The sequence below is a fragment of the Achroia grisella genome, unplaced genomic scaffold (assembly GCF_030625045.1).
Source record: "Achroia grisella isolate CSIRO2021 unplaced genomic scaffold, CSIRO_AGI_Agris_v1 utg770, whole genome shotgun sequence".
In the NCBI taxonomy this organism is placed as follows: domain Eukaryota; kingdom Metazoa; phylum Arthropoda; class Insecta; order Lepidoptera; family Pyralidae; genus Achroia; species Achroia grisella.
The window spans coordinates 280451-299524 of NW_026713016.1; the positions used below are offsets into that span (position 1 = coordinate 280451).

General features: G+C 32.5%; 1 protein-coding gene across 1 annotated transcript; it reads left to right on the forward strand.

Annotated features, from left to right (window-relative positions):
- Positions 1-5137: 5137 nt before the first annotated feature.
- On the forward strand, positions 5138-12518 carry LOC131850494 (uncharacterized). Its single transcript, XM_059200728.1, has 2 exons — positions 5138-5194; positions 11187-12518. The coding sequence occupies exons 1-2, from the start codon at positions 5138-5140 to the stop codon at positions 12273-12275; spliced, it is 1146 nt and encodes a 381-aa protein (XP_059056711.1). The 3' UTR covers positions 12276-12518.
- Positions 12519-19074: the final 6556 nt, after the last annotated feature.

Genomic DNA, 19074 nt, shown 5'->3' on the forward strand with positions numbered 1-19074 from the left:
TGTAGATGCCACTCCAAACCCGCGGTAGGACTTATGGAGTGGCTTAAGGCAAACTTCCGACTGAAAACTTTTAGTGCAATAGAGAGATAAAAAAGTAAATAAAAAGACTACACCAATGATCAATTTGGTTTTGTTTTTGTTTTTTTTTATCCATTTCAATGTTGGCTGCAGCTGGCCTTTACAGCTTCATCGAATGAGTGCAGATGGCACTCCAAACCGAAAGTACTTATGGACCAGCTGAAGGCCAACTCCTGCCTGACGGATATGACTTTTTTAGTGCTATCCGATCAGTGCACTCATTTTAGGGCAAGCAGAGCCGAGTTCAAGGTTAATAACCGGTCGCGAATCAGGATCAATTATCTCGATCATTGCCTTTCGAATTACGTTGACATAGCTTTTGCTGTGGCGTTATCTGTACAATTGTAAATATGTACGTAAATTATATAATTTGTTATATGTAATGTATACTAATAATATGAAGAGAAAGAGAGAAAAATGTTTTTGATGTCGCTGCACCAATTTGAACGTTCGTGTTTGAAAACAGCGAATTATTTGAAAGTATATAAATCCAGAGTGGCATATGCTATATCTTGTTTCTCGCAATTTTTTTTTTTACAGCGTTGCCGGCCCACAGTATGGGCCGTATGCTTGTTTGCCACCATGGTGGTATAAAAGAGGTTATGTGTTATATCTTTGCAACCAATATTTGCTGTATTACATACTAGTTATAAAAAAACTGTTTTATGTAATACAAATATATCATCCAAATTATTATATGATTCCTATCTATCATATAATAATATAATAATTTCGATGATTAAATCAATGATGCTCTAGGTTTAGCACACCGCCTTACTTCAGATGGTTGCGGGTTCGATTCCTAGAACAGTACAAATATTTGTATACAGGAGTACGATTGTTTGTATTGGTATGGCTGTTTCCTATGTATATTATGTATGTATTTAAAAAAAATGTGATTATGTATTTATATCAGTTGTCTAGTACCACAACACAAGATATCCTTATTTTGAAAGCTGATGGCGAAATTAAGGTGTGTGTGAATTATTCAGGATCATTTCGCGTGAAATTTAAAACCTATATGATAATCACATGTATATGCTATATATATATATATTTTGATGATAATGGAATTGTGCACAGCGTACGCTGACGGTTTACGCTGGCAATGATAAGATGAGCATGAGGTCAGGTCAGTTTGGCCATCGTGATTAAATAACCAGGAATTAACCACTATGGTGCCCGGGGGGAACCGCGTGGAGGTCGATCTAACATGGTACATTGGTAGCAATGGCGACATTAGGCCCCAATAATAATAATAATAATTGTCTTTCCCCCTTAGATCATTGCAAGTTACATTAAAATCTATTCGGTAGTTTGTATTTTTTTTTATTTTTATAATTTATTGCTTAATATGTGGTTTTTAAGATCTTTAGAATTTTGCGTGAAGGAGTAACAAACACCCATCCAAACCAGCAAACTTTCGGTTTTAAAATCTTTTTAAAATCTTACTAATATTATTAGTAAGATTTAAAAAAATAACCAACTGTCGAAATGCTGGAAGGAATCATATATTAGAAATTTAATTTTAACTAGCTTTTGCTCGCGGCTTCGCTCGCGTTAAGTTATCCCTTTAGGTGTAGAATTAATCAAAATCCTTTCTTCTTAGCGGATCCGTCCAGTGGTTTGGCTGTTGATAGATCACTATGTCAGTCACCTATGAATTATATATATTTAGATTGTTATATATCCGTTACATGTCCGAATAGAATTCCTCACCCGATCCGTCCAGTATCTGGTTTGGCTGTTGTAATATTTATATATGTATAATTATTTATTCATATTATGTATTATAGTTTATAAGTCATATGTACTTATATTTAATCATATTAAAGTGAATTATATATATTTGAATTTGTTATATATCAATGGTTGACTGGGAGAAAACCGAGGTGTTAAGTTTGTCCATTAAAGAATATATATTGTTTAGTATCTGTTGTTACTATTATTGGTTGTTATTTAACATGTACAGTTTCTACGCATTTATATTTATATATTTATATAAAGCCTTTCGAATATTGTTAATAATAGATTGTTATTATACAACCGATTGAAGGATATTGTTATGCGTTAGCGGAAATCGAGATTTTTTTATATTTCACGTGTAGTGTTGTATAAATATAAATAGAAGTTTGTAAATTTACGCATTTAATTACAATTATATCACATCATCCCTCCGGTACCAAATCTCTAAATAATACACGAGGACGGCCTCGGTGGTATAGTGGTTTAGCAGTTTCAATGGTCGCGGGTTCGAATCCTCGCATGTGCAAATATTTGTATTCATGAGTATGATTGTTTGTATCGTTATTTGTGGTCTCACACATGCTATCGGTAGCGAATTTAAACAAGATTATATAAGTCCATTAAATAATTAAATGGACTTCAATGAATGGTAGTAAATATTGGAGAAGTTAGAATATCCTAAAATTAGTTGTGTACTATAGTAATAATAATATCTCAGAACAATTCACACAGCGCCATCTAGTGCAAAGCTAAGCAAAGCTTGTGTTTTGGCTACTAGACAACTTATATAAATACATAGATATTTGTTTATAAATACATTTATAATACATATATAAAACATCCAGATGGATCACAAAAATCATACTCATGATAACCAAAGTTTGTACTGTACTAGGAATCGAACCTGCGAGCATCGGAAGTAGGACGGTACTAAACCGCTAAACCACAGTGACCGTAAATAAATTTGTCAAGTATTACAATATTGTTGCAGTCCAAAACGAATAATACAACAAAGAACCTTGACTTAATGTTAAATGTGCACTGAGCGAGTTTTTTTTACAATAAATCGTTAATAAAACTATTAACAGCCAGTTTCCGCGTGGGTACAGAATTAATCTCGTAAAAAGTTAACCAGAACGTATCATTAGGGCGGAAGAGGCATTTCCTCGATGCAATGACCTGCTTATCCCATTGTTGGGAATTAGTGGAAATCGTGGGCTACCTGACCTGACCTCATGCTCATCCTATCATCCTCCACTTTTTAAACCTCGTCTTCTTGTTTTTAATATTATATGTCTAGTAATAATAATGAAGAAACAGAAATAATCTATATTCAAGTAAACTTAATAATGCTTGATATTTTTTTGAATAGTCATATTTCTTATTCAAAACTGATGTTCTTAAGAAAATATATTAAGAAAATAAGTTATTTATTTATTAAAGAAAATTGTCTGAGGATACGATTGAAGAGGTAGGAAAATAGTTATATAATTTGAAGAAACGTAGTGTTACTATTAAATATTAATATTATAATAATGTATTTAATAGCCTTGGTGGTCTAGCGGTTTAACACATCGCTTTACTTCCTATGGTCGCGGGTTCGATGCAAACATTTGTATTCATGAGTATAATTGTTTATATTGGTCTGTGTGTTTTCTATGTATATATTTACAAAAAAATGTCTAAGTATTTATATCAGTCGTCTAGTACCCATAACACAAGCTCTGCTTAACTAGATGGCGTTGTGTAAATTGTCCAACGTTAAAAAAAATATGTTTTTCTTAGACTAATTATGTGGATATTATACAAATACAATTGCCACTGAAAATATAATTTATCTAATAAAAAATGATATGTTAATATTTATTTATTTACTTAATATGAGCATTAACATTAAATATTTTGATTAACGTAGCGATTTATGTGATTCAAAGAATTTATTTAACTGGTAACACATACTTATCGCAACTTCGGAAATATTTTTTTTAAGTATTCAAAAAATCTTTTGCAATATAGAACTAAGGAACCCGAGAACATTGAAGTTTCTGCTACATGATCGACCCTGCACCCGCATGGAGAATACACGGAATGCTAAGAAGTTCCTCTCTTTTGAATTTAGAGATGTAATGTTTTAAAATTTAGGCGGTTTTTTTAAATTAAGATCCGAGAACAGCTCGGAGTATCCCTCTCTGCTACACGATGGACCCGGCACCCGCACCACGAATTCACGGAATGCTAAGAAGTTCGACTCTTTTGGGTTTGGATATGTAATGTTTTAAAATTTTAGTTTTTTTTTAATTTTGTGATATCAGACGTGGGAATCACATCAACTGTTTGAACAATACTGTATTTAACGTTACATATCAACAACACTAACTAGACTCTTAGAAATCTGATGTTACATTATTAATTTGATATTATTAACATTTTTCTTTAATTATAAATAACGACAATTAACACATCGCCATCTAGGCCGATAAGCAGAACTTGAGTTATGGGTTATTGTTACTAAACAACGGATATAAACACTTAGATTTTTTTGTAAATACATACATAATCTATATATAGAAAACAACCAGACGAATATAAACAATCATACTCATGAATACAAATGTTTGCACCGTGTGAGGAATCGAACCCGCGAACATCGGAAGTAAGGCGGTGTGCTAAACCGCTAGACCACTGAGGCGGTCCATTTCTATTAATTCTTATTGTTTTAAATTCAGCTCGAAAAAATGAAACTTGTACTGATGATGTCTTCAATAAGTATGAAGTACTCTTCACTTATTTAGTACTCAATATATATTACTTTACGTTGCATTTGAGGTTAATACTAAGTAATTACAGACTTGTAATATTGTGATATTACATACATTATAGTGGTTTATTGGTATGCTGTTTTTCACTACAAGCAAGAAATTATCTCATGGCTATCAAGTACCACAGAGTAATAATAACACTGTAATTAAAACAATAATTTCAAATTATGACATTTCCTAATCTTGTTAAATGTACTCGTTTACAAATTTAAAATATTGATCCTTTTATAATTTTGTATAACAAAGTATTATTTTTTTTAATTCAATTAAAAACGATATAACTGGCTGTTTAGAAAATTAAAAACACAATATGCGATTATGAATAAAAAAAAATTCAAGTTTGGAACGCGCGGCGCGTGTGTCTCCCGCCAACGGCCGGCCAAATACGAAGGACTTCGCACAGAATCAAACGAGACGCATATTCCAAGTACTAGGGGGGCACTGGCGAAAGTGCTACCAAATATCCACCTATAAAAACACACGACACTATTCGAATGGCATCCAGTCCGATTCCCGACATCAACCACCGTTCAAGAGGCATAATGAAAACGGTGAGTGGCGTCTCTAGTGACAAAGTGTTGTGTAGTGCAGTGCAAGTGATGACTTCAAAAAAGTGTTTCGGAACTCCCAGTGTGTCCCGTGCCGATGGCTAGTGTTGCGATAGTGTTACAATTATTATCGATTGTGAATCAATCGGTATCGATTGTGTTTTTCACGGCGGGATGTGACACACTTTTTTGAAGTCAACTCTTCCTTTGTTATAAATATTATCGGTTTTTTACTCGAATAAAAAATAGTGCAGTTTATTGAAATAATATTGACTAGCTTCATCATCTGCTATAGAATTCAATGCATAATTTTCATTCAATTTACAAGTTATTGATTCTATATGTTAATGCAAAATAATAACTATAAAGCATTAACAGTATTCTGAAGTTACGTTTCAATTATATAAAATATCAAATAGTTAATTTAAAAAATATATACATAAAGTAAAGTAAAATATAAAAATGTAAAAAACTTATTGTTCCGTTCTAATATATATCTAACAGTTCAGTCATGTTCTATATATATATCTAATAGTTCAATCATGCATAAACGAATCAAATTAATTATATTATTTTATTAGAAGTTGCTTTTCTATCCTGTTATTCCAATAACTAATTGTATTTCGAGCGAAAGAACTATATTATTATTAGACTACAGCTTGAGGTTTTTCAAGAAGGGTATATTAAGGTTTCTTAAGGGTCGGCAACGCGCACGTGACACCCCTGGTGTTTCAGACGTCCATAGGCTACAGTAACCGTTTACTATCAGATGGGCCATATGCTTGTTTGTCAACATCATAGTATAAAAAATACTGGTAAATTTAATTAGGGAACGGTTTTTAGGAAGAAATAATGTTTTCTATGTATCGAAAGAAAAGTACATAAAAAAAAGATAAAACAATATTTTTCTATAAAAAATAAAAAAACAATATCGGTATATAAAAAAGTGCGTCAGTCACGGTATTGATGTTATATTTCAAATTATTATTACCTGTTAACATTAATAATTATAAAGTAAATCATGATAATAATGAATATTATATGATATTCAATATAATATTAGTCTTAGAAGCATCTCCTACAAAAGATAAAACAAAAGTTTTGACTCATCACCTATTGCATCACAATGCCTATTTTCACTGTTAAATCTAGACAGACTAGTTTACCAACTAGTCTAGAACTAGGAAGAGTGTACAGGAACTAAAACGTTAAACATTTTCCAATACAATCCTCATCAAACGGGTTTCGATAGAGATTCCACAGTATTGTTATATAATTGTATAGACAATAAAAACACAAACAAACGAAGCGCATCAGTTATTATATTCATGAATGATTTATTTTCGCTAGTTACGCTTCAGTAAGTGTTATATTTTCAGAACAGGTTGTTATAGAAATATGTTTTTAATGTTGCATTACATCACTAAAATAGTAAAGTTCGTTGGACAATGCGAAAAATAGCATTACTGTATTCCATAATATCTACATCTTATTTATTAAAAATGAACACTTTAAATGAATATTTATATGTTACACACGACATTTTCTTTAATAAATTCCGCTAATCCACTTAGCCTACATACCTTAAAGATGCGAAAATATAAGTAAACTTATCATTATTTCTTTAAAAACCGATAAAGACTAGATATGGCTTTTATTTTGAATATCATACCCATTGTTATGATATCAATAGTTTTGTAGAAAAACCTGTTATATTCCCGTAATGTTACGTTTCTTTCATTCGTAAACATTAGATGGCAGATAAATAAAATTATAAAATAATCAACAGAAAAAACAAAGTTAAAACGTCTACCAATATCACAAAATGGCCATGATTCGGTTTTCATTAAAATATGTAATTCATCGTCGATATAACAGTTTTCACTATATTTATCAATCATTACTTGCCCTCTGATTGAGGAAATAGCAAAATGATTTATTAATACAAAGAAACGAGGACAAATAATTGCGTAAAATGTCCTGGTATTGGCTGGCTCACCTTAAAAGGGCTATGATTAAAACCTGTACGCTCAACCCAGACTTTGCATAGAAAAACGAGTAGATTTTATTAAAACTTGACTTAATACGTAATACCTAAATCAGGATGTTGTATCATTGACGGTGGCTACATAGTTTTACACCTACCTTTAGTTGGAGACATTCAAGACTCTTTGAGAACATTCTTTACTGCATTCATGGGAATGTTTTCCATAATTTGAATTGGAAATGATAAGAACGTGAGAATGAATGTATTTTGTACCGCTGCTTAATATTTACTTAACCTAAACTCATTATTAATTACTACTATGACAATTTCATGATACATTTTCAAATATACATAAGAAAATATTAGTCATTCGAAACTCCAAATTTAGAGAAACAATACTTGAGATAAAAATAGAAAATCGTTAGATCTAAATGTTCTAAATTAAGTCAGTGTAGACTTAATTTAGAACATCTATTTTGCTACTTAAAGTTATCAATGTTATATTAAAAATTATGTTTTTTTAAGAAAATGACTCATACTTAAATTATGTAATAAAATATCAGATATTAGAAATTCCAATTTTAGAGAAACATATCTAACGTAAAATATAAAGTTGTTATATGTAAAGTTAACGATGTTACACTACATAATGATGTTTTGACAATAAGTAAGCTTTTACTTAAACCGCGATTAATTTCTGTAGACATTTATACAGATTTTCTCAATTTAGAAACAGGCAATACTCTTCCTGATGTATTTTATTGCGAGGCGGTTATTGCTTAAGTATCTAGGGTAAATTAATGTGATTGGAATACTATGCAAATGGGTGTCGTAAACAAAATGAAGTCATTTCCCCCATCGTCAACGCAAGAACAAATTACTTAAAAATCATTGTGACAGAAAATTATATGTTAACATATATGATAAATATCATTATGTTGCAATCATAGAATGTAGAAATACTTTAAATATCGTTAGACTTAAACGAGATACCGAATTGATAACATGTTCCATTAAATGTCACATCACTAGTCGATATAACCTATTATTTGATGCAGAAAGGATTTGCAATAGTTGATAGTTGTTAATTAGTTTATCCATGGACTTATTTAATACAAGTGGCACCTGCATTTATTTACCAGACATTTTGCTATGACTAATCGAAAATTGTCTATATATAGATCCTATTTATTCAGATTAGATTCATTGGACTATGTACAATGAAATGTCAGTAGTGCAACAGAAATAGATAGTATTTTTCTAGTATTTCCTTAAAATATATAGAACCGTTTTGATGCTTAAAAGTGATAATATAATTTCATACCCTATAGTCATTATAATTAAAGTTCATTTTGTGACTTTTTTAAGTTTTCATTATCCTTTGCAATAAATACTAAACAATCTACTAAATTAAAATTACATTTAGTAACCTTATTGAGATTCAGATTATTATTGTTAAACTGTACTTAAAATTAAATGATATTTACTTACAAAATAAAGATGTTATTCTGTATCATGTTTACAACTCGTAAATCGTTAATTGCTAATTCGATAGCAGCAAAAAATCATTCGATTCATAAATATCGGTTGCCGTTAGGTAAGCAACTGTTCAAGTTACGAAATATCGGCGTAAGAAGTAACAGTATCCCACGAGGCAACCCGATCTCTGCCCTGGCCTCGTTCACTATACGTACTGATTAGCATAGTTTCTGTCAAACAATAAAATGGAATTTCAGCACTTGGTTTTTAATAAATACCTACTTATAATATAATCAAATTTGAATTGTTAATTTTGTTACTAATTATAAAATATAAATATTTATTTATTGATTCATTTCAAACTGTTCGCGTGTTGCAGTATAATAAAACGTAATTTTTATCTAACATAAACATAAAAAATACTATGTTGATACTATGTTAAGTCAATGATAATACGTGTACGGTAAAAGCCATAAGATATATGTATATATGTAACTACAAACATTATGATAGGGTTTTTATGACGGTCCACAGAAAGTTTATTATGATGTCACAATTTTATTATCTCGTTTGCTTTAAGAATAACAATGAGATTTTCACTGATGTCCAGGATTTGTGGCCGAGTTAACGTGTACCTCGATCCGTGACATAAATATCTTATTTGTTACATATCAAATCTTGTTGTAGTGATGAGTCAGGTGTTATTTAATCATCCGATTACTTACCAATACGCGTTCGATTATTCGATATACGAGTATAAGGTACTTTATGATCGAATATAAAAACAAATGAGTTTATAAATTATCTCAAAGGTACTTGAACTTGATATAGGTACTTTACTGATATGACAATGAAAGTACTATTGAAAATCAAAGATCAGTTAAAAACGAACGGAATAAACTTTTTCTTTGTCATTTGGTTAAAAAGAAAAGTTTCAAATTGTTTAAAAATGCACTGAAATATTTTACTGTTGAAATTTTTTTTTTAATATCTACTCGTATAGGCTACGGTTAGACATGTAATTTTGCCTTCAGACTTTGTCGTTCAAAATATGCAGGACAAAAATCTCAAAGCTTTTCGGTTTCATCTAAAAATTACATAATAGAATTTATTAACATTATAAAAATACTCTTTTAGCATATTTAATATTAACTCACTGATTTCTGATCAAAAAAATAAAACCGTTAACAATAAATTTAAATATAACCTTGTGAATCCTGCTCATCTAGTTTTTGAAACATTATCTAATTCTAAAATAACATATCCGTGACATTAAATGATAAATATTAAATTTAAAATACGAATTAAATTTTAATATTCAAATTTAAACGTTCTATTGACTAAATTTCAATGAATAAAATATTCAATTGGTCCATATTTATGTTCTTTTTAACGTACTGCAATGTTATTGTTTAACTGTTACTTTTGGCACATCAATAATGTTTCTATCGGACATTTCGAAATAATCTGACATAATATTTTAGTGATGTAACTATTGCCTGAACTAGATCTAATATAATTTTAATTTACAATTTTGGTTCACAAAAACCGTTATCAATCCTCGCCGCAAACTATATGAAGAGCCTAACCAATAAAAGATACATATTTAAATTAGCTAAGACTCGATAATAATAAACAAGAACAATAAATTGCTATATTAAATATATGAAACTACATACATGCTCCGGCTTCATATGGATATTTCAATCAATTTACATAAAGCCTTCTTAAATATATACACCTAAACATTCCTTGGAAATCAATCTGTTGACGAATGAAAGCCGCATGTAAATCTGTTTAATACTTTTTGAGGTAATCTCAAATACACAAATAGACGCGGCAGGAGGCATTTCGTTGTATAATAAAGATAATTAACAATTAATAAAGTAAACAGTATTGACCGTGAAATATTTTCTCAATATTAAGACAGTATGCGAATTGCATTATATGGTAAACAGCAATGGAGCATACGCATATGAAATACTATGAAATACTTCAATAAGCACTATGGTGCAAAGTTTTCCTACGGGGGTTGCGCTATGTACGCTTGCGTAAACAACCTACACCATTTTGCATGTGCAATCGTCTGTTTACTGAACAGTAACGCCTTGGGAATCGAACTGATTATTATCTGTATGTGCAAACTGGCACAGTTATTGGGTTATTAGTGTCTTCAAACAAGTGCCTTGGGTTTAATGTCTTCATTTTAAATTAGTAGGTATGCGTATAGGTTGTTAATTGTTGCTAAGATCTGTTTTTTTAATCACAAGATGAGTGAGAAATGGAGTGGGAAATGGCCTATATTCGAGCAATATGTTAAACAGGGATAGAGAAAAAGTGGTTAATGATTAGTTTGAACTATGTACAGCCAACAGCGCTATCTTCGTCATTTAAATTTGCAACAAGACAATGAAGTTAAGGCTAAAATACCTTAAAATTTCTACTATTTTTAACAGTTAGAACTTTCTTCATCTTATCCATTGGTACCTTTTTTGCAGTGAATCTTAACAATGTTTTTCTTCTTTACAGTTCTGCTTAGTTTTCCTGCTGGTAGCAGTGGCTGCTGCCAGCGAAAAGAAGTCAGAGCAGAAGGCTGAGCCTTTGGAGAAGAAGTTGGACAAACGTGGTCTCCTCAACCTTGGCTATGGATACGGCATCAACGGTCTGGACCTTGGATACATTGGCAACGCCGGAGCAGTAGGCGGAGCTTACAATGTCATCGATAACGGATACCTCGGTGCCAGCAGCTACGGCTCAATCCCTCTTGGAGAACGCACCGACGTCACCAGGACAGTCACCCTCGTTAAGGGAGTCCCAGTCGCCGTCCCCGTCGAGAGACACGTACCCTACCCCGTGGAGAGGCCCGTACCTTACCCCGTCAAGGTCCCTGTACCCCAACCCTACGAGGTCGTCAAACACGTGCCAGTGACCGTCCGGGAATACGTCAAGGTCCCCGTCCATGTACCAGCCCCATACCCAGTTGAAAGGAAAGTACCAGTCCCCGTCCACGTACCCGTCGACAGGCCTTACCCCGTACACGTACCAGTACCCCAACCCTACCCAGTTGAGAAGCACGTCCCTTACCCAGTTAAGGTCCCCGTGCCACAACCCTACCCCGTGGAGAGACACGTGCCATACCCCGTAGAAGTTAAAGTACCAGTTCCCCAGCCCTACCCCGTCGTGAAACACATCGGTGTCCCCGTCAAGGTCCCAGTCGACAGGCCCGTCCCAGTGCAAGTACCCGCTCCTTACCCAGTTGAGAAACCAGTGCCATACCCCGTGCACGTCGAGAGGCCCGTTGCTGTCCCAGTGTCCGTCCCAGTCGACAGGCCCTACGCCGTCCCAGTTGAGAAGCCCGTCGCTGTCCCCGTGAAGGTGCCAGTGCCAGAGCCATACCCCGTCTACAAGACTGTCCCATACGCGGTCGAGAGGCCCGTCGCTGTCCCCATCAACGTTCCCGTCGACAGGCCCGTCCCTGTTGCGGTCGACAGGCCCTACGCCGTCCCCGTTGAGAAGGCCGTCCCCGTCCCAGTCAAGGTCCCAGTCGTCGTAGGACAACAGCCGTTGAGCCTTGGTTATAGCCAATACAGCCTTGGAGGCAACTACTACAGCCATTAGATTATAATAGAATAGTTACGTCCGAGTGTTCTTCGTCAATCAGAGTAACCTTCAAATCTCGCCAAATCTCAAGGCCGGGACGCAAGCAACATAACTTTTTCTATATTTATATAAAAATTTCATGTCATACATGTATATAAGTACATGAATGTACGTTGTGATACGAGTAAAAAAAGGTTACCAATTCCTTAGGCTAAGTCGACTGTAAAATACTAAAGACATGAAAATAAAATAAAAATCAAATGTTTGTATGTTTTATTTCTATTTGTGGATGAAATGCGGAAAGGTCGATAAATGATTAAAGATAGAAGTGTGACCAAACGACAACAATAAATGACCTTCGAAAGTTTTTTTGTGCAGCGTTGGTTGTATAATAAATATTATTATCGGCGCATGCGCAACGACATACTAAAACTACGAACCCAATCTGTTTTTACATAAAATAAGCTTCACTTTATTTCATTATTTATTCATATTTATGATTTAAATAGCATTTATTGGTCAATTAATACATTAATACTGAATGAGCTAGCGAACAAATTTATGTCAATAGTTGTCTATGCATTCTGATATTTTGAAAATTTTCAATACTACTATAACTAAGTAAGTCGTTAAAATAATAAAATATAGTCTTTTTATACAATATGAATAAGTAATTATAACTTTTTATAGCCCAATAAAAAGGTGTAAAAGGAACACTTTCTAAATATGACTTGAGGTAATTTAATAGAATTTTTTTAAATTTACTATTAGTTTTTTATTAACCTTTTCGTAAAACAAAAATAATTATTCCAATTGTTTTAAGCAATGCTCTGTCAAATGATAAATATATAATTAAAAATAATTATTATTATTATTATATATTTATCATTTGATAGAGCAATTTTATTCTATTCATATTTAGAAAGTGTTTTCTATTGTGTGTTTGGAATAATTATTTTCGTTTTACGAAAACGTTAATAAATAACTAACAGTAAATTTAAAAAAATATCTCGCAAGTAAATTACCTCAAGTCGATAGTCATCTGAGTTGTTACGAGATACGGTTAATACTGTTTGAACTTTACGTAACATTAGGTTAAGGTTAAACTTTGTAGAGTTAGCGATGTTGGTAAACTTTTGTTATGAATGGGTTTGTACATAGTTATTACATTTCCTTATCAAGCTATCAGAAACTAGCGGCACGCCCCCGTCTTCGCTTGCGAATAACTATTTTCGTAAAACTCTATGCAACTATGTCTGTCTAACTATGTTTTTATTATACAAAGGTGGCAAACAAGCATATGGCTCATCGGATGGTAAATAATCTGTTCTATTGCGGCTACTGATTAAATTATTTCCTTATGACAAAAATGTAATAGCATATGCTGATCACACATTCTCCCAAATTGAATTTAAAGATTAATCTATTTTTGTAATAATAAACAAGCTTATTTGAAAAGAATTCGAGCTGAATCTCTTCTCAGTTCTTCTTATATCGAGCACTCCAAACGGAAGGTAGATTTGATAAGAGTCTGTTTGACAGACATGACTAAAGATTTGATTTGATTAGAAATTATATATATATATAAATAAAATTGGAGTGTCTGTTTGTAATATTAAAATAATTGTTTTTTACTACATGCATATGAATATAAATAAGGTATATACACCAAAATGTCATTTTATAAAATTTTTGTCCGTCTGTCTGTTCCGGCTAATCTCTGAAATGGGTGGACCGATTTTGACGGGACTTTTATTGGCAAGTAGATAATGTAATAAGGAGTAATTTAGACTATTTTTATTTTGGAAAAAATCTTTTATATTAGAAAAAAGTAAATTAAATTCCACGAGAACGAAGTCGCGGGAACAGCTAGTCGATAATAAAAACTGGCTTAGTACGGCGTAATATTATATTATCTGTGGTACGGCTATGTAATATTATGTTATCTGTGGTACGGCGCAGTAGGCTCGCTCCCTGGCCACATGGTCACTATATCAAGAGTTGTGTTCACTATGATATCAACAATGCCTTTGATTACCCCATCCGATATTAGACCGTATGTTTGTCTATAAACTATTATATAACTGTGGTCTATATGATTTATAAAATGCGTTATGATATAGATGGTTCAGCGTTTGCAATGTAGGCTCAAAAATAGTTTATTTACGACGTCATATTCATAATTTATCTCTACAATGTTATATAGAGCTAGAGGTTAATAACTGTTACAGATTATTGCAAGCAATAAATAATTATTTTATCTTTCGAGTCTATGGTAATTATACAGAAGTCCCATAGGGCCATGTGAATAACTTATATGATTTGCATCACCGACAGGAAAGTAGTATTAATGCCATCCTTGATATGGTGTTATTGCTCACCAGTTACAATTGTAATAAATAAATACCATTGATTCTTTTTCTCTCTGGTTACCACGATTTAATTACATTTATATATTATATTAATTACACTGTAATTAAATAAGTTTGGACTAACATAAGTATTTTCTTAATACCCACAGTTTACGCTCTTAACGCAGATCTATTTAGAAGTACAGATGTGGCAAGTTGTTGGACTGCTAGAATTGGTCTCATTTGTACTACACATATATTTAATCTATACCTACATTATAAAGCTGAAGAGTTTGTTTGTTTGCACGCGTTAATCTCAGGAACTACTGGTTCGAATAGAAAAAGACTTTTTCTGTTGGATAGTCCATTTGTTAAGGAAGGTTTTAAGTTACATAATAACTAATATAAAGCTGAAGAGTTTGTTTGTTTGCACGCGTTAATCTCAGGAACTACTGGTTCGAATAGAAAAAGACTTTTTGTGTTGGATAGTCCATTTGTTGAGGAAGGTTTTAAGTTACATAATAACTAATATAAACCTGAAGAGTTTGTTTGTTTGCACGCGTTAATCTCAGGAACTACTGGTTCGAATTGAAAAAGAATTTTTCTGTTGGATAGTCCATTTGTCGAGGAAGGTTTTAACTTTAACATACATAACAATCTATACGAATAACATAAAGCTGAAGAGTTTGTTTGTTTGAGCGCGTAAATCTCAGGAACTACTAGTTCGAATTGAAAATATCTTTTTGTGTTGGATAGTCCATTTGTCGAGGAAGGCTTTAAGCTACATAACGTTACGCTACGACCAATAGGAGCGGAGCTGTAATGATAAATATTGCAAAAGTGGGGAAATGAAACGCAGACGAAGTTGCACGGGCCAGCTAGTACTACAATGAACTCAGCTTGCTAAACACCAAACAAAGCGTATATTGTACTATTGTTATGTACTATCACACGCTGTTGCTTTTTTTTTAAACATACAGTCTAGGAGTAATTGTTTTCCTACTATGTACTGTAGAGGGCAGAGGATTTTACTCATAGGGTTTTCTTTATCTCACTGGAACAGCAAATCAGGTGGTAACTTCAATAAAATATCAAGTAAAAATTAAAGAATAATTGAACTAATCTTTTATTATGCTAGTTTTTTTTCAATTGGTTCAAGCATGTTCTAGATGATACAATTTTGTTTAAAAAAAAAGTTTTCTCATAGATTAAGTATTATTATTTCTCATAATCTCTCTAGAACATTTTATTTCTTTAATTACATTAATGTTGTGCTCTGGTTATTACAATTCTTTGTATACAATTGAAATAATAAAAAAAACATTTAAATTTATTAGATAACTAGCTGTACCCGCGACTACGTCCGCGTGGAGTTTAACTTTATTTTTGTAAAATAAAAGTAGTCTAAGTTACTCCTTATTACATCAGTTACCTGCCAATAAAAGTCCTGTTAAAATCGATCCAGTCATTTCAGTAGTCTAAGTTACTCCTTATTACATCAGTTACCTGCCAATAAAAGTCCTGTTAAAAACGATCCAGTCATTTCAGAGATTAGCCGTAATAAACAGACAGACAGACAAAAATTGTAAAAAGTGTTATTTTGGCATATGTATCGTATGTACATTTGATACATATACCAAATTATTATTAATAATAATTATCAATAATATTTAGCTTGGAGGTAGCTATTTATCGACATATCAGGCAATCGGCCCTCTATTGGCGATCACGAGAATCAAAACAAACTTGTGATACTTTCTAATCCGTTCGCACTATCGACCGTTTCCATATTAGCAGTCATTGCAGGTTTTCTATATGTATTTCTATTAGAATACAGATGGCGCTAATGTATGATGTATTCTAATAGAAATGTCTGCTAGTATTATACCGTGACTTTGCCTATTTTGCCTTTTTTTTTAATTTTTATCTAGAAACTATCGTTTCTAGTCTCTTGACAGATATATTATCTTAAAATACAGAATTAAGTATAACATACGAATTTGAAATAAACAAATTTATTATTATTTATACATATAAATAAAATTCGAGTGTCTGTTTGTAATATTGAAATAACCATTTTTTACTACATGCAAATATAAATACGGTACATACGCCAAAATAACATTTTTTACAATGTTTGTCTGTCTGTTTGTTTGTTTGTTCCGACTAATCTTTGAAATGTCTGGACCGATATTAATAGGACTTTTTTGGCAAGTAGCTGATGTAAAAGGAGTAACTTAGACTACTTTTATTTTAGAAAAATAAAGTCAAATTCCACGCGGACAAACTAGTAAATAAATAAATAACGGACAGATGGACGTAAAAATACAGTACATGTTAAGTTCCGAACCCTAAAAAAAATAGGGCCAATACATTCCAGAATACATGTGGTTACATAATACCATTGTATTTAAAATAAGTAGTGCATCACTCAATTAGTTTTCGCTCCACTCACCTCAAGTGTCGATAGAAACCAGAATATCTAGTTTTGACGGATCAATGGTTTATGATGCTTTGTTTTAAATGACATGACTGGTGGTTGAGTAGTTAGAGTACTGGTATAGTTCCGATGGTCGCGGGTTCAAATAATAATATCAAAACAGTGATTAACCGGTGTGAAACCAATTATCACACCGCTTAATCACAATAGACGCGTATACGAATAATAATATCATAATATCTTAGGTTAACTGACACAGCGCCATCTAGTCCCAAGCTAAGCAGAGTTGTAGTTACTAGACAACTGATATAAATACATTTTTTTTAAATACATGTTATCTTATTAATATTATAAACGCGTTACTGTGTTGTTAATGTTTGTTACTCTTTCACGCAAAAACTACAGAACGAATTTTAAAGAAACTTTACAGTAATAATAGGTACATCAGAATAAGATATAGGCTATAAATTTCACGCGGTGAAACCACGTGCACAGTTAGTATTTAATATACGTAGAAAACACCCAGACTGATAACAATCGTACTTATGAATACTAATGTTTGTACCGTGCGAGGAATCGAAGCCGCGACCATCGGAAGTAAGACGGTATCCTGAACCACTAAACTACCGGCGGCAACACTATAACATACATATGAACCTGCATATATGACAGTAATAACCTAATACCATACAGATAAATATAATAGGGTACATTAGAGAAATGCGTAACTACATATATTACTATAGCTAGCTAGGTGATCCGCGCAACTTCGTCTGCGTTTCATTTCTCCACTTTTTGCAATATTTTTCATTGCAGCTCCGCTCCTATTGGTCGTAGCGTAATGTTATATAGCTTAAAGACTTTTGCGACAAACGGACTATCCAACACAAAAAGATTTGACCAACGACCTTGGTGTTCTAGCGGTCTGGTACACCACTTTACGTCCGATGGTCGCGGGTTCGATTCCTCGCACGGCACAAATATTTCATTCATGAGTATGATTGTTTGTATTCTATATATAATATGTATGTATTTACGAAAAAAAATATCTATGTATTTGTATCAGTTGTCTAGTACACATAACACAAGCTTTAGCTAGCTTGACTTGGATCTAGATGGCGCTGTGTGAATTGTCCTGAGATTATTATTATTATTATTTTTCCATTCGAACCAGTAGTTCCTGAGATTAGCGTGTTCAAGAAAACAAATAAACTCTTTTCTTTTATAATATTAGATACACTTAATATCATGCAGGTAAATAAAAAGATCAAATCAGAGAGAAGCAGCAGGAAACGATGACATTCTTACACCCAGACACATTCTACTGTCAAATAAGAGTTAAAAATATGCAGTTAATTACAGTAAAAAGTAAGTGTTAGTAGAGCATAGTTAAAGGCCTGCCAGTTACGCAATCAAGTTAACGCAATTCAGTTATATTACATGTAGTAAAAAAAAACAGTGCCAAATAGTTATCATCACTTTAACAACTCATCATGGTATCACTTCTAGGCCCGTGATTAATACTGCGTCGTTCATGTTCTGTCATATATATACATGTATTAAAAATGTTAATCTATCTGTACATAAAAGGTATATAAAAAAAACTATTATTTAGGGATATTAACAACTTAAAAATTCTGTTCGTATGTGCATGTTAATCTCAGAAATGACTTAACCAATATCGGTGTGGTTTTCACTATTTGTGGCAAGCGTTATATTAGCGGAAAGCTGTGAAATAATAATAATATAATATATATTATTATTAGCGGTATACACGACGCACGAAGTCGCGGCCTCAGCTAGTACAAAATATATTATGCATACTCTTAGAATGATAAAATGTATAAATAAATTAATAATGGTGTAGGTTCTATGTGTTGGGCGGTGGCCATCTCTTAAGAAATAATACTCATAAATGTATATAACAATATAATAACGACCTTACAACAAAAAAAACTAAAAAATAAAGTCTATGTCCACAGCGACCAAACGTTAATTTGCGGTTTTCGAACCCATGGTTTAGAAA